Source organism: Oncorhynchus nerka, linkage group LG28, assembly GCF_034236695.1.
Source record: "Oncorhynchus nerka isolate Pitt River linkage group LG28, Oner_Uvic_2.0, whole genome shotgun sequence".
NCBI classification, from domain to species: domain Eukaryota; kingdom Metazoa; phylum Chordata; class Actinopteri; order Salmoniformes; family Salmonidae; genus Oncorhynchus; species Oncorhynchus nerka.
The window spans coordinates 58,705,187-58,727,717 of NC_088423.1; the positions used below are offsets into that span (position 1 = coordinate 58,705,187).

Below are 22,531 nucleotides of genomic sequence, written 5' to 3' on the forward strand. Positions count from 1 at the left end.
GATTTTGTTTTTACTTCCAATAGAAATAACACCATTCTCCATGCACTATAATTTACAATTTGATAAGAGCTAGTAATCTGTTTGGATAAGGGAATTGTAAATATAAATACACTGGCTTTAGATCTATTTCTCTTATAATAATTGGAGACAAATTTAAAACCAGGCATATGGCAGCAAACTGAAGCATATATCATGTACAGTGCCTTTGGAAAGTATTCAGACCCCTTGACTTTTTCTGCATTTTGTTACGTTAAAGCCTTCAAATGTATTTAAAAAATGTTTTCCTCAGCAACCTACACCCAAAACCCCATAATGACAAAGCGAAAACAGATTTTTTGAATTTTGTTAAAATTTATTATAAATAAAAAACAGAAATACCTTATTTACCGTAATTGCTGGACTATTAAGCGCACCTGAATATAAACCGCACCCACTGAATTATTTAAAAATATGTATTTTGCACATAAATAAGCCGCACATGTCTATAAGCCGCAGGTGCCTACCGGTACATTGAAACAAATGAACTTTACACAGCCTTTAAACGAAACACGGCTTGTAACAAAAATTAAACAGTGGCCTACCAAGAAAGTCATTGGTCACTATCTTCCTCCTCCTGTGCACTGAAACCACTGAAGCCATCTCCTTCGGTGTAGGAGTTGAATAGCCTCAGAATTGCTTCATCCGATGTTGGATTATTTTCATTGTCGCTCTCGTCACTTTCATCCGGAGGCAAATACCCCGCTGAGCTCATGCTGCCCCTTCAACACGCAGCAGTCCAGCCTTTCGAAACCCGTTGATGATAGTGGATTTTTTGACAATGCTCCACGCTGTCAGGACCCACTGGCAGACTTGACCATAAGTTGCTCTTCGCATGTGGCCCGTTTTAGTGAAGGATTTCTCCCCACTTGTCATCCAAGCCTCCAACTGAACAAGGAGCGCCACCTTAAATGCACGATTTACACTGATGTCGAGTGGCTGCAAATACTTTGGGCCATCTGCTTTTCTTCCCTCTGAAAGCTGTTGTTGTCTTTTTGCACTGAGTCAGTTCCTCACGCTGCTTTCCAATGTCTTATCATCGACTCATTAAGGCCAAGCTCCCGTGCAGCAGCTCTATTTCCTTTTCCAACAGCCAGATCGATCGCCTTCAACTTGAAAGCTGCATCATATGCATTTCTCCGTGTCTTTGCCATGATGAGGGTGACAAAATTACTACCGTAATCAGAATGATGGGAAGTTTGAGCGCGCTCGATTTACGTCACATTATGTGACGGTGCTCAGTTTTTTGGCGGCATGAATCTTGTGAAAGCGGGAAAAATCCATAAATTAGCCGCGTCATTGTATAAACCGCGAGGTTCAAAGCGTGGGAATAAAGTAGCGGCTTATAGTCCGGAAATTACGGTACATAATTATTCAGAGCCTTTGCTATGAGACTCGAAATTGAGCTCAGGTGCATCATGTTTCCATTGATCATCCTTGAAATGTTTCGACAACTTGATTTGGAGTCCAGCGGTGGAAAATTCAATTGATTGGACATGATTTGGAAAGGCACACACCTGTCTAGATAAGGTCCCACAGTTGACAGTGCATGTCAGAGCAAAACCCAAGCCATGAGGTCGAAGGAATTGTCCGTAGAGACCCCAAGACAGGATTGTGTTGAGGTACAGATCTGGGGAAGTGTACCAAAAAAATTCTGCAGCAATGAAGGTCCCAAAAGAACACATTGACCTCCATCATTCTTAAATGGAAGGAGTTTGGAACCACGAAGACTCTTCTGAGAGCTGGCCACCTGGCCAAACTGAGCAATCGGGGGAGAAGGACCTTTGTCAGGGACGTGACCAAGAGCCCAATGGTCACGCTGTCAGGGCTCTAGAGTTCCTCTGTGTAGATGGGAGAAGCTTCCAGAAGGACAACCATCTCTGCAGCACTACACCATTCAGGCCTTTATGGTAAGGGGCCAGATGGAAGCCACTGCTCAGAAAAAGGCACATGACAGCCGGCTTGGAAATGCCAAAAGGCACCTTAAGACTCTCAGACCATGAGGAACAATACCAAGTGTCATGCCTGAATGCCAAGCGTCATGTCTAGAGGATTCCTGTCACCATCAATATGGTGAAGCATGGTGGTGAGAGCATGTTTTTCAGCGGCAGGGACTGGGAGACTTGTCAGAATCAAGGGAAAGATGAACGGAGCAAAGTACAGAGAGATCCTTGATGAAAGCCAGCTCCAGATTGCTCAGGACCTAAGATTAGGGCCAAGGTTCACCTTCCAACAGGACAATGACCCTAAGCACAAGACAACACAGGAGTGGCTTCGGGACAAGTCTCTGTATGTCCTTGAGTGGCCCAGCCAGAGCCCGGACTTGAACCCAATCGATCATCTCTGGAGAGACCTGAAAATAGCTGTGCAGCGATGCTCCCCATTCAACCTGATAGAGCTTGAGAGAATCTGTCGAGAATAATGGGAGAAACTCCCCAAATACAGGTGTGCAAAAGCTTGTAGCATCATACCCAAGAAGATTCAAGGCTGTAATCACTGCCAAAGGTGCTTCAACAAAGTACTGAATAAAGGGTCTGAATACTTATGTGATACTTCAGTTTTTTTACGAACCTGAATACTTCAGTTTTTTTATGAACCTGTTTTTGCTTTGTCATTATTGGGTATTGTGTGTAGATTGATGAGGTGGAAAAAACTATTGAATACATTTTAGAAGAAGGCTGTAACGTAACAATTTGGAAAACGTCAAATTGTCTGAATACTTTCCGAATGCTCTGTAAATAGATTCACCCATTTGATTTTTTATCATGCAGATATGTCAGGACATTGTGACTTATTAAGCTCATTCTAAAATACAGACATTATTTTCTGTCCCAGGGGATTGCACTGTGGATAAGCTTAGACCACAGTTAATTGAAATTAGGTGTTAGTGTAGGGCTCAAACAAAAACTTGTAAACTCCTGTCCTGTGTATAAAAGAACTGTGGTGGTCATGTACTGAACAGGCTTATGAATGTTGGAGGTTAATCTCCTTGATGTCCCTCACTTGGGAATTACTTATTTTGTGTTTTACGGACTCAAGCACATATTTTTATTTATTATGCATCCCCAATGATGAGAAGGCAGTTAGAGTGGGGCAAAAAAAGTATTTAGTCAGCCACCAATTGTGCAAGTTCTCCCACTTAAAAAGATGAGAGGCCTGTAATTTTCATCATAGGTACACTTCAACTATGACAGACAAAATGAGAAAAAAAATCCAGAAAATCACATTGTATGATTTTTAATGAATTTATTTGCAAATTATGGTGGAAAATAAGTATTTGGTCAATAACAAAAGTTTATCTCAATACTTTGTTATATACCCTTTGTTGGCAATGACAGAGGTCAAAACGTCTTCACAAGGTTTTCACACTGTTGCTGGTATTTTGGCCCATTCCTCCATGCAGATCTCCTCTAGTGCCGTGATGTTTTGGGGCTGTTGCTGGGCAAAACGGACTTTCATCTCCCTCCAAAAATTTTTTTGTGAAGAATCAACAACAAGTGGGACACAATCATGAAGTGGAACGACATTTATTGAATATTTCAAACTTTTTTAACAAATCAAAAACTGAAAAATTGGGCGTGCAAAATTATTGTTTTGGTAAACAGCTGAGGGATGGCTGGAGAAATGTAACCATTATCAACTTCAAAGTTGGAGCTATAGATACAAGGACTGACCCAATGTGAGAACATTGCCTTTAAAGGTGCATTGCTGAAAAGGGGCGATCCGATTGAAAGCCGGACTTAATCCGAGAAATTACTTTTAAATGGAGGCGCATTGTTGACCAAGAGTTTGGTATATACAGTGGGGCAAAAAAAGTTTTATATCTTTATGTTTGAAGCCTGAAATGTGGCAAAAGGTCGCAAAGTTCAAGGGGGCCGAATACATTCGCAAGGCACTGTATGCATGCAGGTGTCAGCCATCGCCGGGTAACGTTTACCTGATTGAGACCGCTATACAATCCGCTTTAGTGGAGACTGCATTCACAGTAAATGCTGCATATTTCAATCTGAAATTTACCTTCACATTTTCTATTAAGAAATCTGTAACGCTTCAGATTTACAGATTGAATAGAGCCCCTAATCTAGGCCTAACTGTTTTACCCCAACATAACCCAAAATAGAAGCTTGTTTTACGCCATTGTTTGAAACTGTACAGATTTACATCCATTACTCCATCTATACATTTGAGAGGTTATGTTTCTCCAGCCTGATCTCTCAGCCAAAAAGAGTGGCGGGGTGCTGCTTTGTTGTTGTTGAATCCCAGATTGCCCCATTAAGAAGACATGAGGATTTCAGTGATCCATATTCTCTGCAATTTGGAGAATGTAGTATTAATATCAGTAACATCACCACAGATGTTTTCCTTGCTTTTGAATACAAACAACTCCTTAAACTGATTTTTTTACCAGTGACATTGAGGACAGAAATAGCTCAATAAACATCTGCAGCATTTCTGATTCCCCGCTTTTAAAAACAAGTCACTTCTTTGCTGCTGACTGAAGCTGAAGCTTACAGATTCCGGTACGGTAATTTCCGATAGAGCTGATATGCAGGGTTTACCGTGAATGCAGTCTCTACTAAAGGGGAAACATTGCCTTTCAATTATGAAGCACGATGTAAAGCTTAACTTCAGTGATGCGGATTGAAGAGAGCCCCTAATTTCCTCACCTTTGATCATGTATTTATTTTTCTTTGGATATACATGCCTTGGCACAGTCACGCTCAAATGAGATATTTAGAATTTTTAAGCGTGAAAGTTGGAGAGATAGCTGTGGAGAGGAAGAAGGACAGAGAAAGAGATACAAACTTGTCCACTGTCTATAGCGCCACCATGTGGCCAGCAGTACATACAGCAGGTGAACGAAGGTAGCTAGAGTTCCATTACTGAAATCTGCATGTCAGCTTCATTGATAGTTTCACTTGAAATACAAATTATAGTTCATGGCTGTTCTTGTCTGTGGAATTTAAACAACAGATGTTGGCAGTTATAAAAGTGAATTTGAGCAATTAAACATAATGATTTTTGGATACTGGTGAATGTCGTCTCCCAAAAAAGCCACACAACACTTCAAGTTGAAAACAATAACATTTATAGATTTATAGGTTATACATTTCATGATATAATAGCGATATATTATTATTATTGGCAAAGATACTGTACTCCAACTGCATTTCTATACATAAATACAAAATGTGAGGTAGGGCCTCAATGATTGATGATTTTCAAAATAAATCATTCATTTCACATATTTGTATATGCTAAATATCTTTTTTATATCTGTCACAGAATTCAAAACATATATTTATATTATATATCTATTTTCTATTTTCAAACCAAAGGATGGCATGGGCTGTTGGAGGCACATATCTATATCCATAGGCAGCAGTACCTCACATAGAACACACAGAAATAAATGACATTACCCAAGTAATTAGACATTTAACCTATGCATTCATAGGTCCACAATAAAGTGCCAAAAAGACACAACATACATAACAATAGGGATATACCGGTACCATATGAGACAGACAATACGTCTTGAGTTACATACAATATTTTACTATTAGAGGACACCTATAAGGTCAATGGTTACCTGAAGATGTTTTGTAACATATTGGCAAACATTAAGGATCACTAGGTGGGATATGAATGGCAGTATCTCAATCTCCTAAATGCAAATAGCAAGTTTTTTGTATTGTTTTGTGTGTATTTTTTCAGAACCCTATGTTCTGATAAAAAAGTTGTTCTCCCTCTTTGGTGACCTACTGACCAAAGTTGACCCACAGGTATAGCAATGGAAAGTTTATTATTTTGTGTTGTTCTTTGTGAAGGAAAATACCGGGGTAAACTATAACCCTGGTTTGTCAGTGCTTTGAGGAACATAAAAGCACGCTAAGGAGACATGCGAGGGGGAGAAGGGAGGAGAGGAGGAAGCAGAAGGAAGAGAGCATACATAGACACGGAAGCACAGGAACACAAACAGCACAAGCTAGCTTTCTAACGTTTAATTTCCTGTTCAATCCTGTTGAAAACAGAAAGCTAATCCCCATGTCCTCAACGAAAGCATCAAATTGGCTACACAAGGACAGAGCTATTCCAAGCAGCGCTTAGATTTACATTTGACATTTTAGCCACTTAGTAGACGCTTTTATCCAGAGTGACTTACAGGAGCAATTCGGGTTAAGTGCCTTGCTTAAGGGCACAGTGACAGATTTTTACCTAGCCCGGGGATTCGAAGCAGCGACCTTTCGGTTGCTGGCCCAACACTCTTAACCGCTAGGCTATCTGCCGCCCCTACATGAATTGTTAGATGTTGGCCCAGCACAAACGTTACAATCTATCACAGCGCAAAAATGTTCTCTTTCTCTGTCATTGGAAGATAATGGATAATGTGTATACAGGAGTGTACATAGTCGTGATTCACACAAGGATTCACTCTGAGACATAAATAATTATAAAAACCTGACCTGCTTGTTTATTCATCCTTGCCTTCAAGTGAGTGACTGTCAAACAAACACATTATTGGACCTGTTCTTTTTTTCACCCGCAATAGAACCGTCCCTAGTCTTTAGGGGGGCCCTAAGCTGAATTTTTGTTGGGGGACCCCCACCTCAAGGGCAAAACATTTTAGTGGCCCCCATGTTGATGATGGGGATAACTTTATAGTTAATTTACTGCAATTCTACAAATTCTGCAAAGGGGCGTAGAGAAAATGTTGCAGTTTTAAAGTAAGTTTGCTGCAATTCTACAGATTTTGACCCAATTTAAAAATAAAGAAAAACCCTTCAGTAAGTAGGTGTGTCCAAACTTTTGATGGGTACTATATATATATATATATATATGTCAGTACACACTGCATAATTTCTAGGCAGTTAGTTTAATTTACATTGTATTGCCTATTTTATAAAAGCAAAAACATGATATATATCATAATGTGCCATAGGTCAGAGTCTGATGAATACCAATGTTTCTCAGTCTGTCAATTGTATTTTTTGTGCCTTTTTGTTTGTGGAGAAGTTTTCATTATTACTATACACAAAGATAGAATAATAAAACAATCACACACACACACACGCGCATGCACACACACACACACACACACACACACACACATAAGGAGTAGTCCAGATGTAGTGGAGATGTCGAGAGCTTCAAGTTCCTCTGTGTACACATCACTAAGGAATTAACATGGTCCACACACACCCACACAGTTGTGAAGAGGGCACGACAATGCCTCTTCCCCATCAGGAGGCTGAGAAGATTTGGCATGGGCCCTCAGATCCTCAAAAAGTTCCACAGCTGCACCTCAACTGGCTGCATCACTGCTTGGTACGGCATCTGCAAGGCGCCCGACCCCAAGGCGCTACAGAGGGTGGTGAGTACTGCCCAGTACTTCACTGGGGCCGAGCTCTCTGCCATCCAGGACCATTGCACCAGGCGGTGTCAGTGGAAGGATAAAAAAATTGTCAAAGACTTTACACAGGCCATAGACTGTTCTCTCTGCTTCCACACGGAAAGCAGTAACAGTGCACTGTTACCGTCTGGAATCAATCAAGTCTGGAATCAACAAGACTCTGAACAGCTTCTACCCCCGAGCCATAAGACTGATGAACAAGACTGCTAAATGGCTACCCGGACTATCTGCATTGACCCTTTTTTGCACTAATTCTCTTGCAGTGACTCTTGCACTGGCTATGCACACACACTGGACTCTACCCACACTCACACATACTTACACTGGCACCCCAACACACACAGACACACACACACACACTACATATGCACACACACACATAACACACGCACACATGCATACTGATGCCACAGTCACTTTACCCCTGCCTATATATACAAAGCTACATCAATTACCTCGTACCCATTGATGGTACGGTTCCTCCATAGCCATTTTACTTTATCTCGTTACTGTTATACGTTAATCCCTGTGTATTTATTCCTTGTCACTATTTCTATTACATTTTTCTATCTTTAATTCTGCATTGTTGGAAAAGGACCCGTAAGCATTTCACTGTTAGTCTACACCTGTTGTCTATGAAGCATGTGACACATACAATTTGATTATATTTTTTTGTCATGTGCAGTCGAATATTGCCATTGCAACATTGTGACACAGTACACATTTTTCTTTTGGAATAGAGATCCCCTCAGAAAGAAAGGGTTCTGGAGTAATGGCTGTGCATGGGCAGGAGGCAGAGGACAGACCATTCTCAGGTCAGGGATTAGGGAGAGAAAGGGCAGGGTATGGTATGGGTGCCTGCCAGAGAAAGCAATGTTGGAGAGGAGGGCAGCCCCACTTTGCTATAGAGTGGAGGAGAAAGAAGAAGGGAGCAGGAGAGTAGAACCGGGAAATAAAGTGGAGGATGTGTTGGCTTGCTTTTCTCGCATCCACATTGAATGGAAAGAGGAAGGAAGGGAGAGATGAAGTGAAGTGGAGAACAGGAAAAAGAGAAGGAATAGGTGGAGGAGAGGGCAGTGGTAGGCTGCTGCTCTCTTTCTCCCCCGGTGCCCCTGCTGAAGTGGTGGTGGTGGTAGTAGTGGAGGCTGCTACTGGTAGGTGCCCAGCTGGAAATCTTTCGGGGGCAGTTTGAGGCCCAGGGAGTTAGATCCATGGGGATCCATCATGTTCTTGTAGCGCTCCCCTCTGTGCTTTGCCAGGAAGGGACCCCAGTCGGGCTGAGGGGAGCACACCAGCTTCAGACGCTGTGGAGGGGAGCGAGGGGGGTTGGAGTCACACACTTGTTTTAAAATGTAACATAATAGAATAAATCAAGTTGCGGAAGGTCAAGGGTAGAGTTGGGTAGAATAAATTACGGTAGGACCGTCCTGAGAGATATGAAAATGTTGGGAATGGCAGTTGTTCGTAACACTGAAATGTCGAAACGCATCAAACCTTTATAGAAAATATTGATTGAACATACAGGAGATTTTGCTCAGACTTACTGTGTGAGTACAGTTGCGTACACATGCACGCGCACACAGCTCAAACACTTTGATTAATGTGTGATGTAGGGAACTTCAACAAGCACAGCATGGGACTGCTAAGTGTCTGTGTGTCCTGTGCCGATCCGCCACCAGTTATCAGTGGACCAGGGCTGATATTTCACTTTACTGCACATTAGAAAATGTATCACTGACATCAAACACTTCTGTGTGCATGCCAAATATTCCCTATTTAGTGCACTACTTTTGACAAGGGCCCATAGGGAGACAGAAGGTCATATTGCAAAGGGAGGGATTGTGTGGACCGTTTGTTTATGTAACCTGTATGAGATGTGCAAAGAAATATTATTATACTACAGTAGAACCCCAAAGATACAAAGCTCAGAGTTGTCAACAGAACAGGCAATATCAAACTGAGACGTGTATTAAATACCAAAAAAATACAAAATGTAAATGTTGCTTACATCTGCTAAAAACACATAAGTATTTACAGTTCAAAAAAACATTTCTTACCCCAGAACATTTAAATGAAAAAGTAGCAGATCCGCATAGGTCTGAAGTGTATTTATGGGACATTCAAACAGGCTTACATACCTTACATTCCCATACATACCTCCATGAAGCTGCCTGGGGCCAAGTACATTTTGATGACAAACATGATTGGGATCCAGATGACAGAACACACCACCATCAGCCAGCCCATCACCATGGACCAGGGGGGGTAGGTGTAGTCCTCATAGGTCATCACCTTCCACTGGTATAGACTCAGCCCCAGGATACCCTGCAGGGAGAGAGAGGAGAAAAAGGAGAGGAGAGGAGGGTTAGGAAAGAGTGTAGAATCAAGGAGGAGAGGAGGGGAGATTGAGAAGTGAATGAGACGGAGGAGGACTGAAGAGAGTGAATTAGTGAGCTGAAGTGAAGGAGGCGGTGGAAGAAAGAGAGTGATCAAAAACAGGAAGAAGACTATTAACAGATAAGGAAAGGAAGGATCAGGAGGGTAAGATGAGGAGGGTAAGGGGTGAAGAGGAGAAAGAAGAGGAGGACAAGATTAGGCATGCACTCTGCATCACAGAGGTCCCCGGGTAATTTGTAACCGCCTATAGAGGGGCGGACTGGCTGGGGAGAGCAGTACGCTCGAGCTATAGGAGTGTCATTTGTCAGTTATGCTCAACTGTTACTGCAAGAGACATTCTAGCAAACTAGTAATGTCACTGTAACACCTTCCAATGTGGTGAAACATATACTGAGCCCCACAAAACATGAAGGACTCCTGCTCTTTCCATGACATAGACTGACCAGATGAAAGCTATGATACCTTACTGGTGTCACTTGTTAAATCCACTTCAATCAGTGTAGATGAAGGAGAAGGGACAGGTTAAAGAAGGAATTTTAAGCCTTGAGACAATTGAGACATCGATTGTGTATCTGTGCGATTCAGAGGGAAAATGGGCAAGACAAAATATTTAACTGCCTTTGAACAGGGTATGGTAGTAGGTGCCAGGCGCACCGGTTTGTGTCAAGTACGGCAACGCTGCTGGGTTTTGGGTCATGTCCAATCAATGAAATGGTGGACTCCAATCAAGTTGTAGAAACATCTCAAGGTTGATCAATGGAAACAGGATGCACCTGAACTCCATTTTCGAGTCTCATAGATTAGGTTATGAATACTTTATTTATGTTTCAAATTTTTATTTTTAATAAATTTGCAAACATTTAAAAAAATATGTTTTCACTGTGTCATTATGGGCTACTGTGTGTTGATTGATGAGGAAAACATTTCAATTTAATCAATTTTAGAATAAGGCTGTAACGTAACAAAATGTGGGAAAAGTTAAGGGGTCTGAAAACTTTCCGAATGCACTGTATACACCATCTTTACACACAGTAAGCTCAGACAGATCCTGCTCAGAGAGGCCCAGATCATGAGCTCCATCAGCAGAAGATTTTAATTTATAAAACAGAAAATGAATGTGTCAATGCAACAAATGTTTGTGCATTGAATCATATAGCATCGAACTGAATCGCATTGATTCGTTCCTCTAATCAAAAGGAATCGCATCGAATCGCTTCAAACTGAAAGGTACCATTCGTGCATCGTATTGGAGCCCATGTATCTAGATACGTTTCTAATTGTCTTACAGTGCCTTGTAAAAGTACTCATCCCCCTTGTTGTTTTTACAACTTGTAATTTAAATAGATTTTTTATTTGGATTTTATGTAATGGACATACACAAAATAGTCCAAATTGGTGAAGTGAAATGAAAACAATAACTTGTTTTAAAAAAATGCAACAACAAACAAAAATATGGAAAAGTGGTGCAACACCACTAAGCAAGCACCATGAAGACCAAGGAGCTCTCCAAACAGGTCATGGACAATGCTGTGGAGAATTACAGATCAGGGTTGGGATATAAAAAAATATCTGAAATTTTGAACATCCCACAGAGCACCATTAAATCCATTTTTAAAAATGTAAAGAATATGGCACCACAAGAAACCTGCCAAGAGAGGGTTTGTTGACCAGGCAGGGACCAGTGAAGGATGGCATTAATTAGAGGCAACAAAGAGACCAAAGATAACCCTGAAGGAGCTGCAAAGCTCCACAGCGGAAATTGGAGTATCTGTCCATAGGACCATTTTAAGCCGTACACTCCACAGAGCTGGGATTTTTCTGGCCACTCTTATGGAAGAGTGGCCAGAAAAAAAGCCATTGCTTAAAGAAAAAAGAAAAAAAAGAAAACATGTTTGGTGTTCGCCAAAAGGCATGTGGGAGACTCCCCAAACAAATGGAAGAAGGTACTCTGGTCAGATGAAACAAAAATGTTTTTTGGCCATCAAGGAAAACGCTATGTCTGGCGAAAACCCAACACCTCTCATCACCCCGAGGACACCATCCCCATGGTGGTGGCAGCATCATGCTGTGGGGATGTTTTTCATCAGCAGGGACTGGGGAACTAGTCAGAAGTGAAGGAATGATGGATGGCGCTAAATACAGGAAAATTCATGAGGGAAACCTGTTTGTCTTCCAGAGATTTAAGCTGGGACGGAGATTCAACTTCCAGCAAGACAATGACCCTAAGCATACCTTTAAAGCAACACTTGAGTGGTTTAACCTCTTCAGTCGACCCTCTACTTTTTTGAACATTCTGTTAAAAATCGCGCAACATTTCAGCGCCCTGCTACTCATGCCAGGAATATAGTATATGCATTTGCTTAGTCTGTGTGGATAGAAAACACTCAGACATTTAAAAAACTGGTTAAATCACTGCTGTGGCTTTACCAGAACGGCATTTACATCGAAAAGCACAGGAAAAACTGATCACTGAAAATGGGGAAAATATATCCTACTTGAACCCATTGATAAACGTGAACCACAATTAACACCACAGGGTGTCTAGAGTCTTGTCATTTCCCTTCGAGTTTTTTCTTGGTCAAACACATACAGGACACCGTATCTAATCCGGTCTAGGACCGGATATTTTCGTTGAGTTTCTAGCCGGACATTTTTCCAGACGGACAGCTAATGATCTTTACATCGCCTCCTGATGAATTTTATCGCTTATTAACGTTTACTAATACCTAAAGTTGCATTACAAACGTATTTCGAAGTGTTTTGTGAAAGTTTATCGTCGACTTTTTGAATTTTAAAAAATGACGTTACGTTTTGAAACGATGTTTTTTTCGTTTATCACACAGTCTACATATAACGATATCTAGGCTTTATATGGACCGATTTAATCGAAATAAAGACCCAAATAGTGTTTATGGGACATCTAGGAGTGCCAACAAAGAAGATGGTGAAAGGTAATGAATGTTTTCTATTTTATTGTGCGGTTTGTGTAACGCCGAAATGCTAATTATTTTGTTTACGTCCCCTGTGGGTCTTTTGGGGTGTTGCATGCTATCAGATAATAGCTTCTCATGCTTTCGCCGAAAAGCATTTTAAAAATCTGACTTGTTGCCTGGATTCACAACGAGTGTAGCTTTAATTCGATACCCTGCATGTGTATTTTAATGAACTTTTGAGTTTTAACTAATACTATTAGCATTTAGCGTAGCGCATTTGCATTTCCAGAGCTCTAGTTGGGACGCAAGCGTCCCGGGTAGAAGCAACAGGTTAAGGGGAAACAGTTAAATGTTTTGGAATGGCCTAGTCAAAGCCCAGACCTAAAATCAATTGAGAATCTGTGGTATGAAAATTGCTGCACACCAGCAGAACCCATACATCTTGAAGGAGCTGGAGCAGTTTTGCCTTGAAGAATGGGCAAAAATCCCAGAGCCTAGATGTGCCAAGATTATAGAGACATACCCCAAGAGAATTGCAGCTGTAATGGCTGCATACAGTGGCTCTATGAAGTATTGCCTTTAGGGGGTGAACATTTTGCACGCTAAAGTTTTCTGTTTATTTTTGTCTTAATGCTTGTTTGTTTCACAATAAATAATATTTTGCATCTTCAAAGTGGTGGTCATGTTGTGTAAATCAACTGATACAAACCCTCCAAAAAATGCAGGTTGTAAGGCAACAAAATAGAAAAAATGCCAAGGGGGTGAATACTTTCCCAAGCCACTGTAAAGGGGAATGATGCACATCCTCAGATATAATTCAAATCAGGAGATGGAGGAGGTACAGTTGAAGTAGGACGTTTACATACACCTGAGCGAAATACACTAAAACTCAGTTTTTCAAAATTCCTGACATTTAATCCTATTAAAAAATTCCCTGTCTTAGGTCAGTTAGGATCACCACTGTATTTTAAGAATGTGAAATGTATTAGAGAGAATGATTATATTTCATATTTTATTTCTATCATCACATTCCTAGTGGGTCAGAAGTTGACATACACTCAATTAGTAGCATTGCCTTTAAATTGTTTAACTTGGATCAAATGTTTCGGGTAACCTTCCACAAGCTTCCCACAATAAGTTGGGTGAATTTTGGCCCATTCCTCCTGACAGAGCTGGTGTAACTGAGTCAGGTTTGTAGGCCTCCTGACTGATGTCTTGAGATGTTGCTTCAATATCTCTACATCATTTTCCTCCCTCATGAAGCTATCTATTTTGTGAAGTGCACCAGTCTCTCCTGCAGCAAAGCACCCCCACAACATGATCCTGCCACCTCCGTGCTTCATGGTTGAGATGGTGTTCTTCGGCTTGCAAGCATCCCGCTTTTCCCTCCAAACATGATGGCCATTATGGCCAAACAGTTAAATTTTTGTTTCATCAGGCCAGAGGACATTTCTCCAAAAAGTACATCTTTGTCCCCATGTGCAGTTGCAAACCATAGTCTGGCATTTTTATGGCGGTTTTGGAGCAGTTGCTTCTTCCTTGCTGAGCGGCCTTTGAGGTTATGTCGATATAGGACTCGTTTTACTGTGGAAATATATATTTTTGTACCTGTTTCCTCCAGCATCTCCATAAGGTCCATTGCTGTTGTTCTGGGATTGATTTGCACTTTTCGCACCAAAGTACGTTCATCTCTAGGAGACAGAACGCGTCTCCTTCCTGAGCGGGTATGGCGGCTGCGTGGTCCAATGGTGTTCATACTTGCATACTATTGTTTTTACAGAGGAAAGTGGTACCTTCAGGCATTTGGAAATTGCTCCCAAGGATGAACCAGACTTGTGGAGGTGGACAATTGTGTTTTCTGACACCCCTAATTGACTCAAATGATGTCAATTATCCTATCAGAAGCTACTAAAGCCATGACATAATTGTATGGAATTTTCCAAGCTGTTTAAAGGCATAGTCAACTTAGTGTATGTAAACTTCTGACCCAGAGGAATTGTGATATAGTGAATTATAAATGAAATAATCTGTCTATAAACAATTGTTGGAAAAATTACTTGTGTCATGCACAAAATAGTTGTCCTAACCGACTTCCCAAAACTATAGTTTATTAACAAGGAACTTGTGGAGTAGGTTAAAATGAGTTTTAATGACTTCAACCTAAGTGTATGTAAAACTCAGACTTAAACTGTGTATTACATTTTGTTTTCTTGGTTTTAGAACTTTATTTTTGTGTCGCATTAGTGTACAGTTGTGGCAAAAAGTTTTGAGAATGACACAAATATCAATTTCCACAAAGTTTGCTGCTTCAGTGTCTTTAGATATTTTTGTCAGATTGTACTATGGAATACTGAAGTATAATTACAAGCATTTCATAAGTGTCAAAGGCTGTTATTGACAATAACATTAAGCTGATGCAAAGAGTCAATATTTGCAGTGTTGACCCTTCTTTTTCAAGTCCTCTGCAATCCGCCCTGGCATGCTTGCATAATCAATGCTTGGAGTTTGTCGGATTTTTTTTTTTTTTTTTTGTCCACCCGCCTCTTGAGGATTGACCACAAGTTCTCAATGGGATTAAGATCTGGGGAGTTTCCTGGTCATGAACCCAAAATATCGATGTTTTCTTCCCCAAGCCACTTAGTTATCACTTTTGCCTTATTGCAAGGTGTTCCATCATGCTGGAAAAGGCATTGTTCGTCACCAAACTGTTCCTGGATGATTGGGAGAAGTTGCTCTCGGAGGATGTGTTGGTACCATTCTTTATTCATGGCTGTGTTCTTAGGCACAATTGTGAGTCAGCCCACTCCCTTGTCTGAGAAGCAACCCCACACATGAATGGTCTCAGGATGCTTTACTGTTGGCATGACACAGGACTGATGGTAGCGCTCACCTTGTCTTCTCCAGACAAGCTTTTTTTCCGGATGCCCCAAACGATCGGAAAGGGGATTCATCAAAGAAAATTACTTTACCCCAGTCCTCAGCAGTCCAATCCCTGTACCTTTTGCAGAATATCAGTTTGTCCCTGATGTTTTTCCTGGAGAGAAGTGGCTTCTTTGCTGCCCTTCTTGGCACCAGGCCATCCTCCAAAAGTCTTCACCTCACTGTGCGTGCAAATGCACTCACACCTGCCTGCTGCCATTCCTGAGAAAGCTCTGTACTGGTGGTGCCCCGATCCCGCAGCTGAATCAACTTTAGGAGACGGTCCTGGCGCTTGCTGGACTTTCTTGGGCGCCCTGAAGCCTTCTTCACAACAATTGATCCGTTCTCCTTGAAGTTCTTGATGATCCGATAAATGGTTGATTTAGGTGCAATCTTACTGGCAGCAATATCCTTGCCTGTGAAGCCCTTTTTGTGCAAAGCAATGATGACAACACGTGTTTCCTTTCAGGTAACCATGGTTGACAGAGGAAGAACAATGATTCCAAGCACCACCCTCCTTTTGAAGCTTCCAGTCTGTTATTCGAACTCAATCAGCATGACAGAGTGACCTCCAGCCTTGTCCTCGTCAACACTCACACCTGTGTTAATGAGAGAATCACTGACATGCTGTCAGCTGGTCCTTTTGTGGCGGGGCTGAAATGCAGTGGAAATGTTTTTGGGGGATTCAGTTCATTTGCATGGCAAATAGGAACTTTGAAATTAATTGCAATTCATCTGATAACTCTTCATAAAATTCTGGAGTATATGCAAATTGCCATCATACAAACTGAGGCAGCAAATATTAATATTTGTGTCATTCTCAAAACTTATGGCCACGACTGTAATGTATTTACATTTGCATTGCTAATTTCAATAGCAAATAGTTAGCTACCAGAGTGCAGTTTTCTCCACCAGAATGACTAACGCTAACAACAATATAGTGGATTTCCACTAAAGTTCCACTAAAAAGGGCATCTACAAGGAGCTTGCAGAGATAATTGCATGTTACATTGCTTTATTTGCTGAGCATATGGGAATTTCTTCTGTCTGAATAAACTTCCATCGCATCATCCTCCGTTATTTAATTAGCAAACGTGATAACACATAACTCCCGACAGACACAAGCAAAAACTCTTTATATAAATGTTGCAGCAGCCTAGGAAAAACAAGATGATTTTTCAGTAGGCTAATTTTTAAAAAGCAAGTGCATACAGCCTGTGAACCTTGTCTATCTGTTCAGGGCAAACACATTTGTAACGTTATGTATACTATGTTATAGTCAATGTTTTGGTGTCAAGAGAAAATCTGAATGTGATCAATTTTGGTTTATATTCCAAGTTGGGCTGGCTAGGTTTCCTAGACCTTTTCAATACAACAGTATTAACTGGAATTAATCCATTAACACAATAGTGATGACACAGGCTGAGTACATTTTGAATTAGGCCTACAGTTGCATAGGCCTACACGATGCAAACAAGCATAAAGCAAACTCAGCCCTGTGAGTTCTACTGTCCATCAGTTGTTGTCTCTGTGTGGCCCTGTTAGTTTAGTCTAAATATAAGGACAAGGTTCCTGCTGTTTGACAGGGTTTTAATCCTCCCCAGGGCCAGGAGTCTTTTTTAAACCATGTGACCTGATTAGAAAAACTATACCCATCATAGCCCATATATAGGGTATGACAGTGATTCATCATTCATCATTTTTACCTGGTTAAATGACCAGATAAGTAAAACTCTGTGCACCAGGGATTGTTTTGGCCTCATATCCTCATGTTATAACTGCTGTGATCCCTTCCCAACACTGTGTAAGTAGCCCTCATGTTTGGATAAATACCATTGTGGAATGATTTTACTCCCTGCTTGGACTAACTCATTCTTAGCTCTTTTGTCTAAATGTGTTATGCTATTGTTTTTTTGTCTTCCCAGTCAAATCCTGTCCTGCCCTCAGTGGATGAGTTGAGCTCTTCTCCAACATGCATCCATGATGAGCCTGTCCTGCACTGAAGCCTCTGAAGACCTCAACTCAACTGCCTCATACCCTGATTCAATCACTGCTGTGATCCCTTCCAAACACTGTTCAAGTAGCCCTCTCATTCCCATTCCCCATAATATTTTACTACAAATGTCTTTATTAAACGTTTTAGGTTAAAATAATTTGTCTTTGACGATTTTTGAAACACGCTTTGTCATCTCTGTGAAGTACGTGCCTACACCATGGGTCTCCCAACCTCCTCAACTTTTCAAGTCACCAACCTTCACTGCATCTGTTTTGTCACAGTTATGACAACATTATCTAGGCTATAGGAGTGGAGCATTTCGAATAGCACAAACAACCTTTGTTATAATGGTGAAAAGTGAGGAAAACAATTTCCGTTTCAGTTGGGGAAAACTATTTTCGCTTTGTTCCCTTTCTTGGAAAACACTCGCTTCTGTAAATTGATGTTGGCCCCTAAATTTGAAAAGGCTGCAGTGAAAAGGGAAACACTTTAGTAGGTGTGTTGTGTTTGTGTGTGTGTATGCATACATCTGTGTGTCTGTACCTGTGAGTGAGTGAGTGAGTGAGTGAGTGAGTGAGTGAGTGAGTGAGTGAGTGAGTGAGTGAGTGAGTGAGTGAGTGAGTGAGTGAGTGAGTGAGTGAGTGAGTGAGTGAGTGAGTGAGTGAGTGAGCGAGCGTGCTAGTGCGCCTGTGAATATCTAAACCCTATTCCGTATAGATCGGACACAAACACATACAGTCAGAATGGTTGGAGTCACAAAGGCCCAGCAGATTCTCCAGAAGCGGTTTGGTTGGAAGCCAATCATCATTTCAATGTCCTCGCAGAACCTCTGCAGGCCTAGAAAAAGGGGAATAGAGGGAAAAGAGGGAGAGACAGTTAAATCGAATGCTCGATTGAGGGGTTGAGGGGAGTAGAGTCAATCTGACACACAGAACCTGCATCCAAAATGGCACCCTATTCCCTATCTGTACAAGTATCTGGTCAAAAGTAGTGCACTATATAGGGAATAGGGTGCCCTTTGGGACGTGCCCAGAGAGTGAACCAGTTTCACCCAGAGCTCCAGACAAGAGAGCTCCACACAGGCCCCCTACAAGGCACATCCCTTCCCAGGGAGAACCTGGGACATTTATTATCCTCCAAAACAATGTGGCTTGACAATTGTTGTCAGTGTATTGACCGACAAACTTGGCAAGCCACACAATAATTTCATTGGAACCACCTCTGCTGATGCTGTGACTAATTGGAGAACAGTATGTACAGGTCTGCTTCAGACCTGATCATTGGTCCACTAGAATGGTAACAAAGACATCTAGTGGTCAGAATGAGAAGTGCTCGAGCCCCCTGTCAGAGAGGGTTAAAGTTGGCCCTAGACACCGATCTAAGGTCTGTTTGGTGTTTTTACTCATAGCAGATAGGACAAGGATTTAAGGCTTAAGCTGAACCTAGATCTGTGCTTAAGGGCAACCTAGGCACTGGGTCTGGAGCCTCTTATTGCTCATTTACACTGAGACAAAACCTGTATTTTTTCTCTCTCTTTTTTCACAGTCTTATTTTATATGTGAAATGGATAGTGGGTAAAAACACTGTACATTTTCACCATAAAAAACCCAGCTCGAGACCTACTCATGAATCCTGTTTTTTCATAGACCATATAACTAAAAAACAGGTATCAGGTCTGTGATAATGGAGACGTGTTTATTTGCAGATAAATACACTACAACATCCATTGTTTATTAACACCTCCCTCATTTGAATTGCAAACAGCCACCATGGTTTAACAACCTAAGCACCACACACTATAAGTCCGGTTTCATTCTTGTACATGTACTTTCTGTGTTTAGCCAAGACAAAATGGCAATCAATATTGATGAATGGCTTTGAGGCTTATCTGATTCTGATGTTGATAAAGTGAGGTAAGAGTGGAATGAATTTGCAGAGACAACGATCTGAAGTTTTGCAATATTTTTCCCAATGTTTATAAAAATAATAATAATAATTTATGCCATTTAGCAGACACTTTTATCTAAAGTGACAATATTCATGAGTGCATCCATTTTTCATATGGGTGGCCCCAGCAGGAATCAAACCCACATCACTTGGCGTTGCAAGTGCCATGCTATACCAACTGAGCCACACAGGACCACAGTTAGGATTTAGGGAGGGTAAGCTGATCGTAGATCTGCACCGAAGAGCAACTTCAACCGGAGCTACCAGAGAGCAAGTTTATTATGGTCAGGTAAACAAAAGTTCAAAAGTAATTTATTTATAATTATTCCACTACTCACCATAGAAGTAGGAGATTCCGATTAGCTCACAGATGGCAATGATGACCAGAGAGTAAGAGGCAGCATACGTGTCCACCAACTGGAGCATGTACATCCCATTCTGTTAAACACACACGCACGAATCGTACACACACACAACGTAAGCCAGTGATGCAGATCCAGTGATGGGGGGTCTCTCAGGTGTATCCGAAATAGCACCCTATCCTTTAAATAGTGCAATACTGCATTATATAGGAAATCGGGTGATATTTGGGACGCATCATCAGTAATGGGGCGGCAGGTAGCCTAGAGGTTAGAGCATTGGACTTGTAACCAAAAGGTTGCAAGATCGAGTCCCCAAGCTGACAAGGTAAAAATCTGTCGTTCTGCCCCTGAACAAGGCAGGTAACCCACTGCTTGTAGGCCGTCATTGAAAATAAGAATTTGTTCTTAACTGACTTGCCTAGTTTAAAATACAATGTGTGTGTGTGGCCAAACATACAGTGCCTCGTCAAAGTTTACACACCCCTTGCAGTTTTCACCTGCTGCCCTAAAATTAAATTATAATTTTTATCCAACTTACCTAGCTACGCAACCTGCTCCATATTTCATTCTCCAAATGATAAAACATCTTCTCAGTTAATAATACATTTTTTTTTTAAACATGTCTTGATTGCGTATGTCTTCACACCCCCTTGGTGGATGCGGCTTTGGCAGCAATAACAACAGTGAATCATTTTGAATAAGATTGAACAAACTCTTAGGGCAACATACAGTGCATTCGGAAAGTCAGCCTGCTTGGAGTTTGCCAAAAGCCACTTAAAGGACTCTCAGACCATAAGAAACCAGATTCTCTAGTCTGATGAAACCATTTGGTCAGAATGCCAAGCATCACGTCTGGAGGAAACCTGACACCATCCCTACGGTGAAGCATGGTGGTGGCAGCATCATGCTGTGGGGATGTTTTTCAGGGGCAGGGACTGGGACACAAGTCAGGATCGAGGGAAAAATTAACGGAGCAAAGTACAGAGAGATCATTGATAAAACCTGCTCCAGAGCGCTCAGGACCTTAGACTGGGCCAACGGTTCACCTTCTAACAGGACAACGACCCTTAGCACACAGCCAAAGCAAAGCAGGACTGGCTTCGGGACAAGTCTTTGAATGTCTTTGAGAGGCCCAGCCAGAGCCCGGACTTGAACCCGATCGAACATATCTGGAGAGACCTGAAAATAGCTGTGCAGCAACGCTCCGCATCCAACCTGACAGAGCTTGATAGGATCAGGTGTGCCAAGCTTGTAAGAAGACTCTAGGCTGTAATTGCTGCCAAAGGTGCTTCAACAAAATACTGAGTAAACGCTTTGAATACTTCTGTTAAAAAAAAAGTTTGCTTTGTCATATTGTGAGTAGATTGATGAGGGAAAAAAACAACTTAATCAATATTAGAATAAGGCTGAAACGTTTTTTTAATACTTTCCGAATGCACTGTATATCCATTATTTTTCTAAGAATTGCTCAAAGTCAATACATTCGGTTAGGAATCATTGAAGGACAGCAATATAACAACCGTTGTTGCCAAAGGTGCCTCTACCAAGTATTAACTCTGTGGTGTGAAGACATAAGCCATCAAGAAATCTTTGTTAATTAATTAAAAATAAAATAATAATTAAGAAACAAATCATACTGTATGTTTCTTTCACTTTAAACATGTCGAGCAGGTTGTGTAGTTAAGTAGGAAAGAAATACAATATTATCCCTTTTTTAAATGCAATTTTAATTCAGCACATGTGAAAACTGTGCAAGGGGTGTGTAGACTTTCACAAGGCACTATGGGTGCATGTATGGATGCGTGTGCCCCCCTGTGTGTGTGTGGTAGCATGTATGTGTGTGTGCATGTGTGTGTGTTTGTGTAGGTGTGTTTGTGTGCGTGGTGCTCTGTACCTCTGTGACCATAGGGAATCCCAGGAAGAAGAAACAGGCACAGCAGATGAGCGTGAACAGAGGCTTGTTCTTTCTCAGATACTGGGGGAACTCATCTGACACCGACGTCACTATGGTCTCAATGGTGGCAAACTGGGACATAAGAGAAAGGAGGGAGACAGCATAGAGAGGGAGGAGAGGAGAGATGGAAGAGAGGAGAGACCAGGCAAACGGGGGAGACAGTAGGGAGACAGCAGGGGAGGGAGGCAAGATGGAGGGAAGAAAAAAAGGAAGAGGGCAGAGGAGCGATAGGGGAAAGAGAAATGAAAGAGAGGGACGATAAGAGAGGAAAGTCAGGGAAGAGAGGCGAGACAACAGTAAAAGTCAATGACAGTGAGGGAGAGAGAGTCATTACAATCACACAACAGATATCTATGGACAAAGGGACCAGAGAGAGGAAAAATATAGCAGAGATAGAGAATGAACACCTACATAAAAGAGACACAGACGAGAGAGGAGGGGAGCAGAAGAAAATGACAAGAGAGGCCGAGGGGCCAGAGGACAAGCGCAGAGGAAAAAAGAAGGATGAATACACAGATCGAGCCAAGAAAGAGATAAAGAGTGGAGCCCAATGGAACTGAGCTTTCTGCCACT

General features: G+C 41.5%; 1 protein-coding gene across 1 annotated transcript in view; it reads right to left on the minus strand.

The window, feature by feature from the left end:
- Positions 1-5,146: 5,146 nt before the first annotated feature.
- LOC115112790 (sodium- and chloride-dependent glycine transporter 2-like) overlaps positions 5,147-22,531 on the minus strand; it is a 45,496-nt gene continuing 28,111 nt past the window's right edge. The window contains exons 12-16 of the mRNA XM_029639795.2: positions 21,899-22,030; positions 19,981-20,080; positions 18,432-18,532; positions 9,608-9,775; positions 5,147-8,754 (exon numbers count right to left, since the gene is read on the minus strand). Coding sequence (XP_029495655.2) covers positions 8,599-8,754; positions 9,608-9,775; positions 18,432-18,532; positions 19,981-20,080; positions 21,899-22,030 — 657 coding nt within the window. The 3' untranslated portion in view covers positions 5,147-8,598. The remainder of the gene's footprint in view (positions 8,755-9,607; positions 9,776-18,431; positions 18,533-19,980; positions 20,081-21,898; positions 22,031-22,531) is intronic.